General features: G+C 32.0%; 1 protein-coding gene and 1 long non-coding RNA gene across 2 annotated transcripts; both read right to left on the reverse strand.

Annotated features, from left to right (window-relative positions):
- Window positions 1-3,381: 3,381 nt before the first annotated feature.
- On the reverse strand, window positions 3,382-5,654 carry LOC144568745 (uncharacterized). The gene is made up of 3 exons (XR_013515720.1): window positions 5,467-5,654; window positions 4,369-4,430; window positions 3,382-3,661 (listed from the first exon to the last, which is right to left on the reverse strand). It is a non-coding gene; the product is annotated as an uncharacterized LOC144568745 (long non-coding RNA).
- Window positions 5,655-13,298: 7,644 nt separating this feature from the next.
- Window positions 13,299-19,060, reverse strand: LOC144567969 (uncharacterized). Its single transcript, XM_078318172.1, has 21 exons — window positions 18,752-19,060; window positions 18,356-18,435; window positions 17,938-18,024; window positions 17,793-17,843; window positions 17,589-17,706; window positions 17,439-17,495; window positions 17,265-17,329; window positions 17,074-17,157; window positions 16,939-16,989; window positions 16,778-16,840; window positions 16,631-16,677; window positions 16,457-16,526; window positions 16,301-16,363; window positions 15,751-15,840; window positions 15,619-15,657; window positions 15,000-15,227; window positions 14,814-14,899; window positions 14,627-14,675; window positions 14,295-14,375; window positions 14,106-14,199; window positions 13,299-13,703 (listed from the first exon to the last, which is right to left on the reverse strand). Exons 1-21 carry the CDS (start codon window positions 18,897-18,899, stop codon window positions 13,489-13,491), a joined length of 1,866 nt encoding a protein of 621 aa, XP_078174298.1. The 5' UTR covers window positions 18,900-19,060; the 3' UTR covers window positions 13,299-13,488.
- Window positions 19,061-20,321: the final 1,261 nt, after the last annotated feature.

Below are 20,321 nucleotides of genomic sequence, written 5' to 3' on the forward strand. Positions count from 1 at the left end.
AAATTGTCATTTAAATAAAATTCAAATAAAACAAAGCAAAGTATAATAATGCATATAACATATAAATACAGGAAAAAAAATAATAATAAAAATGACCAACTAAGGACCTGTTCGGCTGATCCTATGGCCAATGGTATTTAACATCCTGACGAGTCAGGATATAACACGCATGACAAAGACAGGATGCTACAAAAGATCTGGGATGTGGCACTGGTAACGTGGTACAATCAGAAGACGACAGATACGCACTTTTTTGTTTGTGTAGCAGTAGCACTGTAGCTGGAAGCACAATCTGTTTTCAAATTTCTGTAACTTTTGTTTAGAAGAACGGAAAAGTATACAAACTGTTCACGCAACACTCGTTGTGGTAGAGTAATGATAATAACAACGCGTAAATCATTTCTGTCAGCGCAATTTGTTTCATATTATGAATTTATATATTTTTTTTCAAAGCTCAAATGATCCATTCATCATGATTTTCATCAAAAATGTACTATGATAGTAGTGAATTTCTATCTATTTAAAATAATAGTGTTTTTTTAAGATAAAATTTGAACTTCAAATATATTTTCAAATGAAAATTATGTTAAACTGTTCGAATTAACTGTTTTTTTTTTTAAAAGAAGTGGGCTGTGCCACCGATTTCCATTGCAAGAAACCATTACAAACTTTAATTGGTACCAGTGATACCAACCAAGTACAATATAAGCATACGGGTAAACTAAACTAACAAACAAAATATGCCAAAAGAAAAAACATAACACTTAAAACCTATTACAACCTGCATAGCACTCATATACCTAAGAAAATAAGCAAAACAGCCCCTTGAAAAGCCATCATATCACCAATAGACCAACATACGCATAATAGACCCTGCAAGCTAAGAAATCTCAAAACAGTTCATCAAAGCAAAATATGCAAAACAGATACTATCATAACAAAAACACATATAGCAGCTTCAATATCTTCACCCTCCATCTGTAGCCTCATCCTCCATTATGCTTCATGTCCCAAGCATAGGGATTGTAGCCTGAGTATCCTCCATATGGGTAGCAAGTAAACCCCCTAATAGGTCCTTTGCATCAGGAGGTAAGATATAGATTAGTTTCTCTAAAGCCTCATATTTCTGAAGGGAACACCAAAATTTAACACACGCAATAATTTGTGTACCTAGAGTGTGGGGACCTTTTGCAACCCCCCCTTTAAAAATTAACCTATTTCTCTCAAGCCACACAGTCCATAAGACTGCACCTATAATCATCATAACCAAATTATCATCCTTCATAGGTATACACGTACCTATATCCCACAAGTCATCTAAACTTACACACGTAAACACAAAATTATTGTATTTAGCTATCCAATACCATATCTGACTTGCCATGGAACAAGTTAGAAACAAATGAGACACTGTTTCTTGCTCATGACAGAAAATACATGATTGGTCTCCCTGCCATCCCCTCTTACTAAGATTATCCCTAGTTATAATTCTATTTTGTTTAGCCAACCAAAGAAAGATTCTAATTTTGAGGGGTATATGAGCCTTCCAAATTTTAGTGAATGTAGAATTAGGTATTCCACCAAATATAAGCCAAGTATACAAGGAATGGACACTAAATCTACCAGTGCTAGACCACCGCCATACAATGTGGTCGTTAATGGTACCTAATTGAAAATTCTGAAATTGAGTTAATAAAGTACACCATTCTGTATGATATGTACTTACTAATTGTCGACAAAAGTCAATATGTAAACCTGCAGGACTGAATACCTGTGAAACCAAAATCTGTTTATCACATGCAATATCAAACAAATTTGGATAAACAGTAGCCAAAGCACTGTTACCCGCCCATCTATCCAGCCAGAAACGTATCGAATGCCCATTTCCTACCTGCCAATCCGTACTAACATCTATAATATTCTTACTTTTCATTATATCCTTCCAAAAAGGAGAATGTATTCCATAAGTACCTAGAACACTATATTTGTGAATAAGGATATACTTCCAATTTTCTACAACGTTATCATCTAAAAATCTCATAAGCCATTTGGCTAAAAGAGCATCATTCATTACTTTCAAATCAAGTACACCCAATCCCCTAAATCTTTGCTTCTACACACTCGAGTCCAACTTATCAAGGAATATCTTTTCCTTACTGTGCTACCCCCAAACCAGAGGAAGCGTCGTCTAAGTTTATCAATTCTATATCGAACTCCCACAGGCATACGATACAATGACAACCAATATAGAGGAATAGCTGAAATTACAGAATTTAATAATGTTACTCGACCCCCCAAAGAAAGTAATTTGCCTTTCCAAGATTGCAATCGTTTTTCTATTTTTTCTATTAAATCATTCCAACAAGTCATAGGTAAATTCTTCCAATGCAAGGGTACCCCTAGATAGGTTATAGGCAAACTAACGAGTTTACAACCTAATTGATTTGCTAAAACCTGCCCCTCTTGTTGAGATAAATTTAAAGCAACCATCTCACTTTTATCAAAATTCACTTTCAAACCCGATAAGTTCTCAAAACAAAGTAAGATCCACTTTAAAGAGTTGATCATTTTCCTATCAGCTTGTAAAAACAGTAATGTGTCATCGGCAAACTGCAAATTCAGCACCTCCTCGAGATTAAGAAAATTCCCTAAACCTTTAATCAGACCAGCCCCTTGAGCTTTTTTAAGGATTTTGTTTAGAACATCAGCTACCAAATTAAATAAAAAAGGGGATAAGGGATCTCCCTGTCGTAGCCCTCTTTTGTAAGAAAAATAGTCACCTAATTTACCATTGATAGTCACACAAGATTTACCAGACACAAGTAGATTGTGAATCCAAGAAATGAATTTATCACCAAAGCCCATAATTTTCAGAATTTCTAACAAAAAGCTCCAATTAACTCGATCATATGCTTTTTCGAAATCGAGTTTGAAAAGCACACCTTTAGTTTTCTGAATTCTAATAGTATGCAAAGTTTCATGTGCAACAACTATATTATCCATGATGTACCTACCTTTGATAAATGCAGTTTGAGAGGAGTCTATCAATGTATCCATACAAGTCACAAGTCTATCATTGAGGCATTTTGTAATTATTTTCAAACTACAATTGATTAAGCTAATAGGCCTAAAGTTCTTTATTTCCCGTGCGTTCTCTTTCTTGGGTATCAAACAAATAGAAGCCATATTAAGTCTACTTAAATCTAAAGTGTTATAAAAAAAAGCTTGTACTAACTTCATAAAACCAGAACTCACTACATCCCAAAAACATTGATAAAATAGAAAAGAAATCCATCAGGACCAGGGGCCTTCGATGGATTGCAAGAAAATAAAGTTTTGGAAATTTCCTCTTTTGTAAAAGTGTCACACCCCGAGACAACCCGCCACGTATTTCTACGTAAGGCGCATTTGCATCATATACATTACCAATAATAAAATATAACATGCCACAATTGTATTCATTAATTGAGACAATATGAGTCTAAACAAATGGCAAAGACAAGCATGACAAGTAGCACATCTGCTGCCATGCTTATTCAGTGTTTCAACAATTCAAAATAGAAACATAAAATCCTAAAATCAATCAAGCGACATTTCTTTATTCCTTCCCATTTATTCTTCCATTACTCTTTCCTCGTCTCTAATTCCTCTTCTGTGTTACCTGAAACCCACATAAAAGTGGAACGGGTGAGAGATCGAACATTCTCTCAGTGCGGAATTTAGTTCCAGCCCGGAGGTTTGTAAAATCTTTCCTTTTGATCATATACTAAACAACTTTATTTTATCAACAACCAAAATGCAATCTATATTATCCTATCATGCAATAACTATCATTCATGTAAGCACTTGTTACTTTAAAATCTTATAAATCATTGACCATTACTTTGCTTGTCATACGTTATATCTCAAACCCAACCGCGACTAGCAATCCCCGCGTATTGGTCCCAACCACGACTAGCAGTCTCCGTGTATCGGCCTTTCCAATATCGAACCCGACTGCGACTAGCAATCCCCGCATATCGGTCCCGACCATGACTAGCAATCCCCACGTATCGGCCTTCCAAATATCGAACCCGACTGCGACTAGCATTCCCCGCATATCGGTCCCGACCGCGACTAGCAGCCCCCGCGTATCGGCCTTTCCATTCATTCATCTCACAGCGATCGTTCGTTTTCTTATGCTAATGTTATACACAATCGATATATTCTATTCATATCATATGTTCCAAACGAAATAATCATATTATTTATTCTCTAAACAAAGCCAAAGGGGTTGTTCGAATCAACATGCACAATTTCATAAGTAAAAATATAATGTACACAAAAGAATAAGTAAATAGTTTTACAAAAAGTCCAGAAAACCCGCACCTATTAGTTTAGTAGATTCTTGATCGTTACTTGCGTCTCCAAAATTCTTCTCAAAGCCGGATCTAAATATTTGAGCACATATTTTAATTAATAATATTTCATGTTGTGTTCTTATTTCTAAAGTTCCTTAATACGGCTTCATATCAGGACCAAGTTTTATTAATTCTAACTCCTAGACTTTAGTCAGTCTAATCATTTGGTATCTTGGAGGAATTAATCAAAAGAGGAAAATAAAGCGCATCTGAAGGTCAAGCGAATCAAAAGCAATATTCGAAACTTTATTAGAGTTATATGTTACGGACTAATTCTAAATCATTTAGTAAAATGAGTCCGAGACTTTAAATGTTACAGTCATAATATTATTTTAAATATTATTGCAAACACATCTAAAATTTTCAGTTAGAGATGATATTTTAATATTATTTCATATAAATTCAAGAAGGGTCAACTAAAGAAAACATATATGAAATCTTAGTAAGGTGTATCATGAATCTAAAAATAAATATAATCATTTGTACACATCTATTACATTCTGACTGTATATGGAAATGAATTTAAAATGAGTAACTATGAATAAAGAAATATATCTTTTAATTTATTACTGAAGGTGTTTTCCAAATTGTCGAAAACAAACAACAAAAATTAAATCTACATAATTAAAAATGTAAACTTGATTATGAATATGTTGTTGAAAGAATAGGGTAACTAAACTTCAATAACCAAAACTTAACTTTTATATTATAAAATATGATGATAGAAACAAAAGAAATTTAACATCTTTTAAGAGAACAAAGGAAATGCCCGAATTCTATTACATTCGAGTAAATTGAGAAGAAGAGTTTCAAATCAATAAACTATGCAAAATTCTCAGATTTTATATAATTAATTAAAGAAATTCCTATATATAAATTAGATTTCAGATTATAATATGACTAAAGAAATTCTTACCAACAGTCTAAATTTTCGTATTTTAATTAAAGAAATTCTAAGCATAAATTTCTCAATCTAGGAACAATAATTTATTGTAACTAATATATCTACTTATCATATTCTAATCAATGAAACTTATAGAAAAAAAAATATCAAAGTTTATAGTACCTTAGTTGTAGAAATTTCCAACACCAAATCGGGGCTTCAATTTGATTTTTATAAGATTATGATTTATTTATTTTTGGAGTTCCCTTGATTGATTGTGAAGGAAGATAGAGAGAGGGAGAGATACGGCAGAGGAGGGGTTAATATATTAATGAAAAGATCGGGTAGGTTTAGACTCGAATTTGATTAGGGAGGCGTCATCAGGGGTTACATACAAAAGATTTCAACATGGAGGTGGGTTTTTAATTTAGAGGGAGACGGTTTCACAGGGGTGGCGCAATTTAATTTAGGAAAACTTTATAATTAAGGTATACACATAATTAGACTTTATTCTATCAATCATGTAAAGAAATTAATTAATTTTATTAATCATGATAAAAGATACTTCCCTCTTTTGATCACCAAATGTAATAAGATTAATAAATAATTTCTAACATTACCGATTAATTTGGATTTCAAATTAATTAACTGTGTCGTGGTTACTAATCAATTAAACTACTGAATTGAAATTTTAAAATAAGTCATACTTATATAAATTTTATATAGCATTACGTTATCTTCTTAAATTTCTTACATTATTTTATGTCAATAATGTTAAATAAATAAATTAAAAAAAAAATTTAACTTGACAGAATGTTACAAAAAGGTTGTTCTAAGCTCAATTGTTGATCCCTCGTTAATATTTTAGATTGATCCCATAAATCAGGTTGAATTGAAACCAATCTATCTGTAGTAGTACCTATAAGATCAATATAATATTGTAAAATATGTTTTTTAATAACTTGCATATCATAAGTCTCCACTCCATCTATAGTCATAGAAAAAATTGTATTTTTCTTTTTGCGAATTGAGGCTTGTAAATGAAAAAACTTTGTATTCGCATCACCCTCAAGAAATCATTTAGCTTTACTTCGTTGTTGCCAGTAAGCTTCTTCATCCTTAAATATTTTTATCAAATTAAATTGACATTCAATCCAATTAGCTATCTCCTCAACACCTAAATTGTGTGTTTCAGCTAGTTTTTCAAATCTATCTAAATCAGATAATAAAGACTTTTTTCTCTATGTTGAGTAGATCGCAAATTGTTATTCCAGCTCCGAACCTTTTGTTGTAAAAATTGTAATTTCAACCGCCAACCATTACCAAATTCCGACCTAATTTGAAACCTAGACCACCAATCTAAAATCAATTCAGAGAACCCCTCTTGTGATAACCAATCTTTTTCGAACCGAAATAATTTTACATTTTTAACAGAAACTGCTTGTGTATACAAAATGATGGGGTTATGATCAGACTGAACCCTTGGTAAAGAGAAAACACCTTAATTTTAAAAATAAATAAATACATCCATACTATGAACCAAAGTGCAATGTGCATATTACCATTGCCTCAGCGGTGGGATATAGTTCCGACATTTTTAAAAATATCCAATTAACTAAATCTTTTAATAATAATAACTAGGTTTGAGCCAAATTAATAAAAATGCCCAAACCGTGGAAAATTTCCAAAACAGAATTTTTTTATTTTTTTTATTAAAATATTAGAAATATTAAATATATTTCTTTGAAAATAGATGGAATATAATATAATTTGATTTATTAGAAAGACTGTAACAAATAACCCGATCAACATTTTTTAGGCCGGATTTTTCGCGGCGGTAAGAAAAATTAATATATTTCTTTATGTGTTATTGGAAAAAAATAAAAATGCTGGGGTTATGAGTTATTGATCCCGGTTCAAAAGTCACTTCTAGGTAATATAGAAAATATTGTGATCCTTATAGTACATTTAATTTTTAAAAAGTTGTATCTATTTTGAGAATTCTTTTTGAATAACAATCATTAAATAACTTAGTTTTTGTCTTTTTTCAAAAATAGATACAACTTTTTAGAAATTAAATGTACTAGAAGGATCACAATATTTTCTATATTACCTAGAAGTGACTTTTGAACCGGGATCAATAACTCAGAATCGAAGCATTTTTATTTTTTTTTCCAATAACACATAAAGAAATATATTAATTTTTTCTTACAGCCGCGAAAAATCCGGCCTGAAAAATGTTGATCGGGTTATTTGTTACAGTCTTTCTAATAAATCAAATTATATTGTATTCCATCTATTTTTAAAGAAATATATTTAACATTTCTAATATTTTAATACAAAAAATCAAAAAAATTCTGTTTTGCAAAAAAAAAAAAAAAATCCAAAGTTTGGAAAATTTCAAGCCGTGGAAATTTTCCACGGTTTGGACATTTTTATTAATTTGGCTCAAACCTAATTATTATTAAAAGATTTAGTTAATTGGGTATTTTTAAAATGTCAGGATATAGTTCAAATGAAAGAGAATTAAACCATCTCTATAAAGAGTATGGCTAGTATGATAACAATTTTATTTCAGTTTAGATAACATCAGTTTCAAAACCTATTAAATTGACTTTAAACTTTGATCATTAGTTGTGGGTTTATATGCAAATTTTATAAATTTTTTTAATTTATTTAATATCAAGCCAAGCGGTGAAATGTGAGAGTTTTTAAGTTTATTTTGATGCATTTATAGTTAATATTTTTGACTACTTGATATGATAAATAACTTGAAAAAAATAATTGTTTTTGCATGTAAATGCAAGTAAATCGGTTTAAACAGTTTAAATTAGTCATATAAAGTCTATCTAATAAATTTTAAAGTTTGTGTCATATAACACTGATGTCATACTAGTTGGAGTTCTCTACAAATTTAAAAAATTAATTTTTATAAAAATTATTACTATTAGTCTTCTTTATAAAATAAAAATACATGATATCTCTTCAGTTAGTTTCCATTTTAATTTTCTGTTCTCTCTCAAATAATTTCCACAAAGTAGCGTACAAATGTTCCAATTTTGATTCCGAAACTTTGGGGTTGCTTTTTTCTGAGTGGATATGGATACTACACGCCATTGCTATACTCCTCGTTGTCGTTAGGATTGGCTCTATGTTTGAGCTGATTTGCTTCTCCAACTTGAAAAATATTTGTTGTGGATTAAGGAATAAAGGTCTCGCCTCTATTCGCATATTAATTAATTAATTAATTATGTACATGTTGTTGGGGTTTACGGTGCTGTAATCAAAAACCCGTTTAGGCTTAAGTTGCGGAATGACCGTAAAACAAAAATTTCTACGACCAACTTAAGCTCAGGATTAAACGGGGTATGTCAGGAAACTTTCCAAGGCGGTCCACCTTCAGTATTCCTTTGGCATCAAAACCCAATTTAATCCTTTTTACAGATTTACTCCATGATTGATTTCTAAAACTTTAATCTACTTACCAATTAAATAGATTAATATAGCATATTTATACCTTGTTTCCAAATCACAGTTGGAATGTAGACCGAGCGAGTAGAGCCTCACCAGGGAAGGAATCGACTCGGAGTATCACACGTGTGATATCTCTATCGGTTATCCACCAGGACTAACCGGAGAGCGGTTTATTTCTTCTGCCAGAAATACCGTAAATCGCAGAATTCTGCAAAAACACTATTCACGGAAAAAAGATGAAAACCCGTAAACACGAATTTTCGGTTGCTCAGTTTCATCAATATGCAAAACTGACATACCGCGAAATTCGGTAAAACACTATTCATCGATCCCGTAAATATACTTCACAACAACTCGCAAGATTATAGGTCAACTACGTATAACTTTCTTTTCTCAACCGAAACACTATTTGGGAGAGAAATCGAGAAAGAGAGAAAATACCGATCTATTTCGACACGAAACGGTATGAGTGAATTAGAGATTTTTCTCTCCACCCCTATTTATAGGGTTTAGGGTCGGTTGCCAAAAGACCAAAATGCCCTCCAAGTTCGGCCTATTTACAAGATATGTCATTGAATGGATAAGGATGACATGTCATGTGGATAATATCGATGACGTGTCATCTGGATAGGATCGATGACATGTCATGCGGATAAGGACGAATCTGAAAAGACCTGAATGCCCTCGGTCCGAACACAAATAATGCTCGTATAATTATTCTGAACAATTATATATATTTTTCTTGCGGTTGTTTGTTTCGGTATCGATGACGTGTCATCTGGATAGGATCGATGACATGTCATGCGGATAAGGACGAATCTGAAAAGACCCGAATGCCCTCGGCCCGAACACAAATAATATTCGTATAATTATTCTGAACAATTATATATATTTTTCTTGCAGTTGTTATTTCGATAATTTATACAATGTGTCATGCACATTTATAAATTAACCGGTTAACTTTTATACAACGTGTCACACACGTTTATAAATTAACCAATGTTTTTGCTTATTATTTTTACATAACATTTATAATTTAATTATAACACGTATAATTAATTATAACCATCTTACTATTGATCATAACCAATTTATAATCAATCACAATAAGATTCTCCGATTAACTCCTATATGGTGTGACCCAATAGGATCTGTGTTATGTTGGTAAATAGAGTTAAAACTGTTTTAACTTCTATAATCATGAGCGGCATCTGGCAACACATCATGACCATCCAATTACACAGATGATGCTGTACTGTACAATATCACGATCCAGTAAACAATTTACTTGTGTCTGTTCTTCTGTCTCATAGCTATCAGATCAGTTTCAAGGTAGATGTGTGTCATCCTTGCTAACTGAATCTTTTCTTGATCTTGAGCAGATTATCAAATATAATTACTCTTGTAATTATACCGCTAGCAGATAATCTAACTCTACCAAGGGGCCCAGTGATGCTATAGCTCGTATAGAGATACGAGGGACAAATAGTATTCTTGGTAAACTATCACTTCCTCAGCTAAGCTATACATATGGAAAAGCTACCGTTATGACTGCTTTTTACGGACAGCGGTAGATAACAATCACACATACATATTTCTCAGTGGGAACGATAAATACCTCATACTGTAGAACCTGACACTGAATGAAAACATAAATGACACGAACACAATTCTATTTAATGTTTCATTCGGGGTCTGTCAAATACCATGTTCCTAGAACATGTATCTATGTGATTAAAATGACATCTCGTGTCAGGTGGTTTGTAAAACTTAATCATCTTTTAATCCACATACTAACCTTATCGCGGTAATTAGTGTTCCTGCTAATTACCTTGGTCAGTGACCTTTTAAGAGTATATATTATCTATATTATGGAGTTTCACAATTTCAGTCATGAACTCGAAATGATCCATAAATTCAATAATACTCAAGACAACAAAATTATATATATAAATAAACATTCAATTCATGAACAAAGCTTTATGATAATTTATCGTATTATTGACTTCTAGATTATTACAAACTAACACATGTTACATCGGACGTTATTGTTTATATTTTATAAATAATTTGATGATAATTTTTTTTAAAAGTTGATTGTCACATGACACCAAGCATTTTTCTCTCTTTTTGAAGTGTTGATACTTCTCTTGACTGTTTGATATTGATCAGGTAATACATGAAATAATTTGATTTCTGTGTAGTTTTAATCTATAATAAGTATGTTGCTTGAAATTTTGTGTTAGTTGTATGTCTTAGAAAAAAAAATATTATGTATATAAGTATGTTTATAATGTCATAGAGAAACTATAATAAGTATGTATATAATATATTTTTTAGTTTGCGAATTCGAAAACAGAGAAATATATTATGACTGGATGATGTTGATTAAGTATTGCATAATTATTTAAAAAGTTTGTTGCGGTTAATTTGATACTGATTAAGCGGCATATCAGTAACTTTTATTATAAATTTTGCGATTTTAAGATGCAAAAGTTATATTTTGTGATTTAATAATTAATATTGATTGGGCGAAACATACAAAAAATATTATTATATCCAAAGACATTCCGTTCTTCATATATGGATCTTATATTAGTTTCTTGGTTTTGATTAATGGTTTAAAAGAGAATTTTTAATTTTTTTTTTGTAAATTTTTCTGATTGTAAAATCAAATAAGATTTATTAATTTCCTGTACATCTTTTTTTTTTTTTTTTTTGCAATTTATATCTTATGAACAAGAAAAGTTGGTCTTTGACTGTTTGATCCCAAAAAGGTACTGTATGCAAAAGTTATTTTTTTTCTTTAATTTTTTATGTTACATTTTTTTTTCATTTAGGAAATATATTTTAATTTTAAAATAAAACAATCTAGAAAGAAATGTTCAATACATTTGTTTTTTATAAAGGTAGTCATATGTCACTTTGATACAAAAAAAAAATATTGAACTTCTTTTACAAGATAGTTATATTATAAAAATTTTAAAAAAAAATCTACTTCAAATAAATAGAATTTTTATGCATTCAAATTTTATTATTTATTCTGTAAATCAGAAAAATGAGGCGCGGATTGACTGGCTAGTGTATTACTATGCATAATAAATCAATAATGGAGGGTGTATCTCACAATATGAACAAATAATGCATTCTATTCACTTAGTTTTGTAGATAAAATTTACTTTCATATGATTAGATATTGATTATAGCATTTTTGCATGCTTAACCATAAAATGCATTGTAAAAAACGGACCAATAAATAAGATAGAAGTAATGTAAGATCTCAACTCTAGTAAAGTTAAATGCCCTGTTATCTCCTTATGAAATTCACATTCTTTTTTGTAAATAACTTTTTTATTTAATGAAATTGACAGTGTTCTCACTATCCTTCAAAAAAAGAAAGGAAATTCACATTCTTTGAAGTAACACAGTGTGTTGGCCAAATTACCAAAAAAAATTAAATTTTAAATATTTATCCAAACTCCATCAACAAGTAAATTACTTGAGAAAATAAACGCTGTATCATATATATGTGTATTAAAAATGTCCAGTCTCTATATGAAGACAAGCTGTCGGGACAATCAAATCCAATTTTTTTATGAAAAAGAACCAACAATAAATATGGTAAAAAGAGAGAGAGAGAGAGAGAGAGAGATAATTAATGGCAAATTGATGCTTGGAATAGCTCTAAAATTTCAGTGGGAGACCAAGAACATGAGCAATAAACAATTGTCAACTGTGTGACAGGGGCCTGTAGATCTCATTTGGTGGTAATTGGGTTGTTATGACAGCTGAAGGTTATATATGTCTCACAACAGCAGCATGGTAATTGGTTGCAATGCAATTTGCAACATGTGATGTGAGGCGACTTTTCTGCTTTGCCTCTCTCACTCTCTGTCATTTAGCAATCACTTAGGTCCTAGGAGATTAGATGAGAGCACCACCAATCTCTTTTTTCTTTTTTTCTTGCCCCCTTGATTGGACGCTTGATGCATGTAAAGGCTGGTATCCTATCTTCATCCCCTGTTGTCTGTTGTCTGTTTCATATTAAAATCCTTGTGATTCCATTGTGTACCGAGTTCTAATATAATCCCACCACAGGGCACAGGCACACACCTACTTTCTTTCCACTACACTGTCAAACTTAATTACAATCCTTAAACGTGTCATTGTCGGATCCAAAACATGTAAAATGCTTCAAACCAAAGCTGAACTGAGACTGAGAGCATGGTAATTAACTGTTATAGATTATGTATCAGAGAATCTGCCATAGAATACTGGGATTCCATTCTAGTTGAGTCAAGCCCCCTACCAAATGTTGACATCAACTGCTTATGAGGTGTCGGTTTGTCATTGGGTTAAAACGAGAGAAGACTGAAGAGATAATACATGCCTCATCTTTTTCCATAAGAGTAAATTAGAAAGAACGTCAACAGAAATTTATGACGTACAGTGAGAACAGGTCACAGGCATATAAATTAAACATCTCAAGCTGCATAATATAATAATAGTGATATTAAATATATATAAAATTAAGAGGCACATGACAAAATCTCTAGTTTTAATAGATAAAACCTTGTTCCATCAAAATAATAAGGAACAAGCCAAATCTATGAACATGCAGCTACTGAAATAGAACTGTACAAAAGGAAAAAAAAAAAAAAACAAAACACCTAAAAGATATATGCCAAAATAAAATATGGCAAGTGGCAAGGGGGAAATAAAAACAAACTATTACACCAGTCCAGATGCTTTCTCTTTGATATGAATGCCATTTCCATTGGACATCATGCTTCCATCCTTCAAAAGACTACTGCCATTTTTGTTCATGTATGGATTGTAATAGGAGTTTGCCTTGCAAATAGACATGCTATTTGTTGTTGATTTCTTCCCCATTGACTGGCTTTGAACGATGCTACCTAGTTGGCCAGATGAGGCAGCTATCAACCCTGAAATTTTTTAGAGAAATATATTTGTCAAAGACTGCCTTTTCATAATTTTCATAAAACTATAGAAGATTGTTTCTGATAGTATTGCATATGTTCTGTCTAGTTTAAAACTAGCCTTTGTTAAAAAAAAAAAAAAATGTACTTCAGCAGTATACAGGCCTAGTAAGGCATATTCAGGTTCATTATACCTCTCAATGCTAACATATAAAGAGGGCCTAAAGAATTTGAGCTAATTGGGCTGAGGAAAACTTGGATATTCAAAACAACATGGGCCTAAGGATTGAGTATATAAAAAATTGAGTTAGGAATTTAAGATTATTGTAAGCCTTATAGAGGCAGAATCTTTCAGAATTATTTAGAATTAAAAAATATCATGTTTTTATTATATATTAAAAACTATACCTAAAAATGGGGCAGAAGGTTTTCCAGGTCGTGATTTGTACTCTGGATGGAACTGCACACCAACGAAATACGGATGGCTAGGCAGTTCAACAATCTGCAAAATAAGAGAAGGAACATGAGTGTTATATTCTAGCACTAATAGGCTGATCATAAATCTAAAAGAACCGGAATTAATTAAAATAAAGGTACCTCCATTCTCTTTCCAGTCTCATCTTTACCAACAAATGCTAGACCAGCCTTTTCAAGTTCCGTAATCATATCTGGATTTACCTGGAATAAAAACACATTTACAGTGCATAATCTTTAATTACAAAAGCACTGTGTGAATTTTGAAACTATAAAATTGGTCCCAGTGATGCACTAATGTTTGTAATTTCATTTAGCTTATGTTTGAAATCCTTCACATGTTCACCTGAAGTCCTTCCAAAAGAAAAAAAAAAAAAAAAATCACCTGTGTTTTTAGCACTTTCAAATTTATTTTTTATTATATAGAACTTTTAAATCATGCATGTATGAGATACCTCATATCTATGCCGATGTCGTTCGTCAACATAGGCAACACCCCCATACCTGTTTGAAAGACAGAAATTTCAAACCATAGTTTCCACCGAAATCTCCCAAATTTAACCTTGTATCATTTATCCAATACGGAAAGGTTGAATTGAATAAAAATAAATATAGAATAAAAAATAATTACTGTGTACATACAGCTTAGCTGTTAAGCAGTCCAAATCTTGAAAAATAGTGCGTCTTGATCCAAGACGCATCGTCCCTCCCATATGGGTTTTCGACACCTAAAGGACATAAAAAGTATTAACAACTGAATCTTAATAAAAAAATTGCAGCTAGATGAAACAAAAGATCAATAAAATAAGGAAATAACTTTGTTCTCACCTCTGGCATATGGATGACACATGGATGACTTGTGTTTTCATTAATTTCTGTACTATTTGCATCCTCAAGGTGTAGAACCGATCTAGCAAACTCGATCACAGCAGTTTGCATCCCAAGGCAGATACCAAGAAATGGTACATTGTTTTCCCTGGCATATTTTGCTGCCAGAATTTTTCCCTCGACACCCTTCTTCCCAAAACCTCCTGGGACTAAAACACCATCAGCACCCTGTTACAATTTGTAATTTCAGTCACAATTTGATCATTTTGTAATTTCATCACATTAAGCATATCTAATGGTAAAAATCTTGGTGCAGCATGCTTATAGGTATTCTTGCAATTTCACTCAAAATTGTATCTGATACATTTTCCATTGAATGCATGGCAGTAATATTCAACAGTCCAAATATGGCATGTGGGTTCTTATAACTGATAAAAGTTTACATGAAATTGATACACAACAAATCTAAACTATAGAGAACAAATCTACAATTTTATTTTTTGAATTTGTTAATTGTTTGTGGGTTCTTACGATTGAAAAATAAATACGGTTGTCTCAAAACATCCTTTCCCTTTAGAAATACAATTTATACATTCAAATATGGAATGAATTAACTCACCTTCAAGAGATTCCATGCTTTTTCATGAAGATCAGGTTGCTATGAGAATTGAACCAAAAAAAATGATAAATTAATTATATGTTATAGAAGTGTAAAAGAAAGTGTATAGAATTTAAACAAAAAAGCACCAACCTCAATCTTAATTTTCTCTTCAAGGTCAGGAGCCGGGACCCACTCTACTACTAACTTCCTTTGGCAAGCAATTGATGCATGCAACAGATCCTGAGAGACATTACATTAAGATAGTGCAGTTGATTATAATATGTTCGTGAAAATTACAGTGGCTACTTTGTATAAAAATAAGACAAATTTCATGTGTACAACTACAAAAAATTTGTGTGACACTGTATGCAGTGACATCTGCCCCTCAAAACATGGGATTATGCCACCCACATACCTCGCATCCAAGTCTTTCAAAAATAACCCCAAACTTACCCTTGTTATTTCTCTGGCAACCAATGGGGGATAAAGGGGTAGTATGAACATTTTTTCAGTCAAGCAGCGGAAAGGAGTTCATAAATGACCCTTATGTTTGGTAGATAACATGTAAATTTTTAATCAAGCAGCCAAAAGGAGTTCATAAATGGTCCTTATCTTTCGTAAATGACATGTAAATTTAGTATTATTAAGGGTACATGAAAATGCCCTAGTAATTGCAAAAATAGCAAGTGAAGTCATATACCTTTAAAACAGAGAGATATGAATCAGAGAGACCTGTATATTTAATGACCATTGCAATTCGAACCTGATAATTTAAAAAATACAATAATTACTTGTTTAATATATTTGAATATCAGAAAATTAAAAATGACTAACAAACTTAGACTCTGTGACTTACTGATTCATGCAAATTGTCACAGATTTGAGCTCTTTTGATCCACTCATCCAACATAGGTTCTGATGAGATACTACACCAAACAAATAAGGAATTCACAAAATATCTAAGTTTCCTCGTGGTATTCATCAAACAAACGCAACATAGAATCATACTTTTGTTGGTCGGTGTGCTTACCTTGAAGGTTTCAGACACTTTAAGATTGCTTCATGAACCTTCTGCTCCTGAATACAAGCAAAATGATGCAAAATTTTAAAAATTGAAAAAGGATTTTCCAAACACAAGGAAAAGAATATAAGAAAGAACATTTTCAATTAAACTGACCCTGAGTAGAATTGGAATTTGCCAAATATTTGAGACATCAAAAAGGCTTATGATGCTATCTGTCTGAAAAAAATAAACATTTCATTTAATATCATTTTTTTTTCTATCTGTTCAATAAAAAACTAAAATAATTCATAATAACATCAATTGAGTGCAGTTACCGGGACATGACAGAACTTGGATAATTTCTCTTTGGCATTGTCCTCAAGAGGCTGGAACAATTAAAAATAATATAGATTGATCAGCATGTTTACAACGCAACCAATGAAATACCTGTTTACAATAAAAAATAGTACCATAGTACTACGACAAGCAAGAATATTAGGAGTGAGGCCAAGGGCTCTTAGTCGTTGAACACTATGCTGTGTTGGCTTTGTTTTCTATTTAAAAAAAAAAAAATCAGAAAATATGTATATATAGGAATTAATCATAAAATGAAATCATCTTTAAAACTACTAAATGATCATTGTTCTTTGAATATATATACCTGTTCACCAACAACATTCAAAACAGGGATAAGACTGACGTGAACCAGACAAAAATTGCTCTCCCCTGAAAAATAGAAAAAATAATTCTTATAAAATAGGAGCAAAATGAAAAGCTACTTGAAATTCAAATACTAAAAATATTAATTTACGATGAGATGAGATGATAAACTTACCAACTCTGTAAGAGAACTGGCTCAACGCTTCAATAAAAGGCCGGGATTCAATGTCTCCTGCAGATGTATATATTTTCGTTTTTCTCCCTCAGTTCAGTAAAGTAGGATTTTCCATACTTGTATCAGTACATAGACAAATATAAATCTTACCTATGGTACCACCTAATTCAATCACACATACATCAGGTTGTCCTTCTTTACCATCTACAGGTATTTTCGCCACTCGCTCAATCCACTCTTGTATGGCATCTGTTATATGAGGCACCACCTTTTACACCAAAAAAGCAAAAATATTATAAGATGAAAATTTTTCTTAGAAAGTTTGGGACAAACTTAATAGAAATTTAAACAGACCTGAACAGTTTTGCCAAGATAATCTCCTCTTCTTTCCTTGTTTAAGACATGCTGCAGATAAGTAACAAAAAAGATGGTAAGGGTTTCGCTACAAATTGTAAATTCTTCAAGGACTACTACCAAAAAAAAAAACTTAATCTTTTACCTGATAAATTTTTCCAGTGGTGATGTTGTTTTCCTTGGTTAGCTTCACATCCAGAAATCTCTCATAGTTCCCAAGATCCAAGTCAACCTATGGAATAATTTAGTTTCTTAGCGATTGGTGTGAAAAGGATCTGATACTTGTCCTATATGTGAGAAATATACTTGTTGCAAGGAGTGGGAACAAAATTAGTAAAAAGTCAGGGTCAAATAACAAACAATATTGTTTCAGTCAATTTCTTTCTAAGATTCCAAAATTTGGTGTTACATGGGTACAACAAATAATATATTTAAGTAATGTTCAATGAAGAAAAAGAGGTCATGGAGAAATCTGCTACATTCCACCTAACAGCCATCCAAAAATATACAAAACAAAAAGATTATGCACCAATTTAATAAAGGATATAAAGATTGACACATACCTCCCCTCCATCGTCTAACACAAAAACCTCTCCATGCTCAAATGGTGACATGGTCCCCGCATCAGTATTTAGATATGGATCTATTTTAGTAAATCCATGTAAAATTAGTCAATTTTTTTACATTAGTAGGATGAAAGTTGATATGGAGTAAAAAAAATTTTCTAAAAAAATACATAGTCAAGGTAATACATTTCAACATAATTTAGTCTAAAAAAAATTAAATGCGGCCTTGTATGTCCTTTTCAAAGAGAAGAAACTGGATTATAAAATGACACTTACACTTATCTGCAAAGAAAGATACTGTCTTTAAATAAACAGTAATCCAAAAACCCTTTTCATATGTATGCAAATCGAATAATTTATGAGAATAAGGTACATTTTCCTGGTTAAACTTACCGATTTTGATAGAAGTGACACGGAGGCCGCACGCCTTGAGAACAACGCCAATACTGCTAGCGGTGATACCTTTTCCGAGCCCGCTAACCACACCGCCGGTGACCAGAACATACTTCATCTCCTTCGCTTTCTCTGATGATTCCCCCATTGCTAATTTGGAATGCGAAAAGAAGAAGGAACACGACAAAGTAAGAGGCGCTCTTTTCTAGTTGGTGCGAAATTCCAAGTATGAAGTCTTCTCTTTCTCTCTCCCTCTGTGTCTCTCTGTCTTTGCGAAGTTAATGGCACGAGGAGAGAGGAGAGGACGCAGCATTAAATACTCCGTTGCGTTTGATATTTGCACGCCGCTTAGTCAGTTTTTCCACTTCGAGCCCCACGTAGGCCCACTTTATTACGGTTATCTTTTTTCTAAAATTTTGGGTGAAAAGATATGACCCATGGGCTGGGCTGGGCTGGGCTTTGTCTGGTCCCACTCGTAGATTTTAGTAGGGCAGGGAAATCTTTGACCCGACCTATCTGCGTAGGGCAGTTGCGTGACTTTTTGGACAATCTCAACCGTTGCAATACGTTATGCGAGAATCTCAAAGCTCAAATAATACTGGCCCCCACGTCACCCCCGAATAGGCACCGGACACGTCGGTCACGCAAAATATGAGATATCTCAGAGGATGCGAATTCTCAAGTAAATATCTCTGGTCCCATAGTTCCATCATTTTTTTTTTTACTTTTAGTAACTCTTTACTGTTTACAAAAGTGTTTTATACAAATTTAATTACAAATGATACATTAACACCTTTAGCAAGTTTATTAAATTGGTCATCTCAAAAAAAAAAAATATGTTTATTAAATTGGCAATTAATTTTACCATGCCAAAGGAAACATGCAAAATCAACAAATTGGATACATAAGAGCATCTGCATTAATTAAATTAAATTAAAATAAATACAATTGTCATAGAAACAGTAGAACTTAACTTAAAAAAACATCTTCATTTCTAAAACTTGTCTTGTTAAATTAGAAATTAAAATTGAAAGTCTAATATATTTAAAATTGTCGCGTTCAAATTGAATCAGAACAAGAAATTCAGTGTAAAATGGTTTAATTGTGTGAAGACATAGCAAAATGTCTGCCAAACCTGTCAAATCAAGAAGAATATTTCTTGCCGTTTTAGGATATGCTGCATTTAACGGCACAAGTATGCATTAAATGCTGGAATAGTATATACATAAGTAATTACTTGTATAACAAGGAATTAATCTATGAAAGAGGCCAATAAATCACACAAGTTATGAAGAAATTAATTTCCTATATATGTTCCATATCAAACAGCATATATAGCAATAAATATGATTCAAGTGGTGGTTGAGATTTTTTTTCCAAATTTATAGGATTTTTATCAACATTTTAAATAGTGATTTTCGCATCATAGCGAAAAGGCTAAAAAAAAACTATTGTGAATAGCGTAGCTATAGCGAAAGCAATCCTACATAATGTTTTTTGTTTAAAAAATTATATTTTATACTTCTACTAATTATCAACATTATCTAAGATCTCATATAGCAATAAATAA

This window comes from Carex rostrata, chromosome 17 (genome assembly GCF_964058835.1).
Source record: "Carex rostrata chromosome 17, lpCarRost1.2, whole genome shotgun sequence".
In the NCBI taxonomy this organism is placed as follows: Eukaryota; Viridiplantae; Streptophyta; class Magnoliopsida; order Poales; family Cyperaceae; genus Carex; species Carex rostrata.

Coding starts and splice junctions, on each gene's coding strand:
- LOC144567969 (XM_078318172.1), bottom strand. CDS start 18,899: ATGGGGGAATCATCAGAGAAAGCGAAGGAGATGAAGTATGTTCTGGTC. Junction 17,496..17,588: donor TGAATTAGGTGGTACCATAG/GTAAGATTTATA, acceptor ATACATCTGCAG/GAGACATTGAATCCCGGCCT. Junction 16,841..16,938: donor CCAAGTTCTGTCATGTCCCG/GTAACTGCACTC, acceptor TATTTTTTTCAG/ACAGATAGCATCATAAGCCT.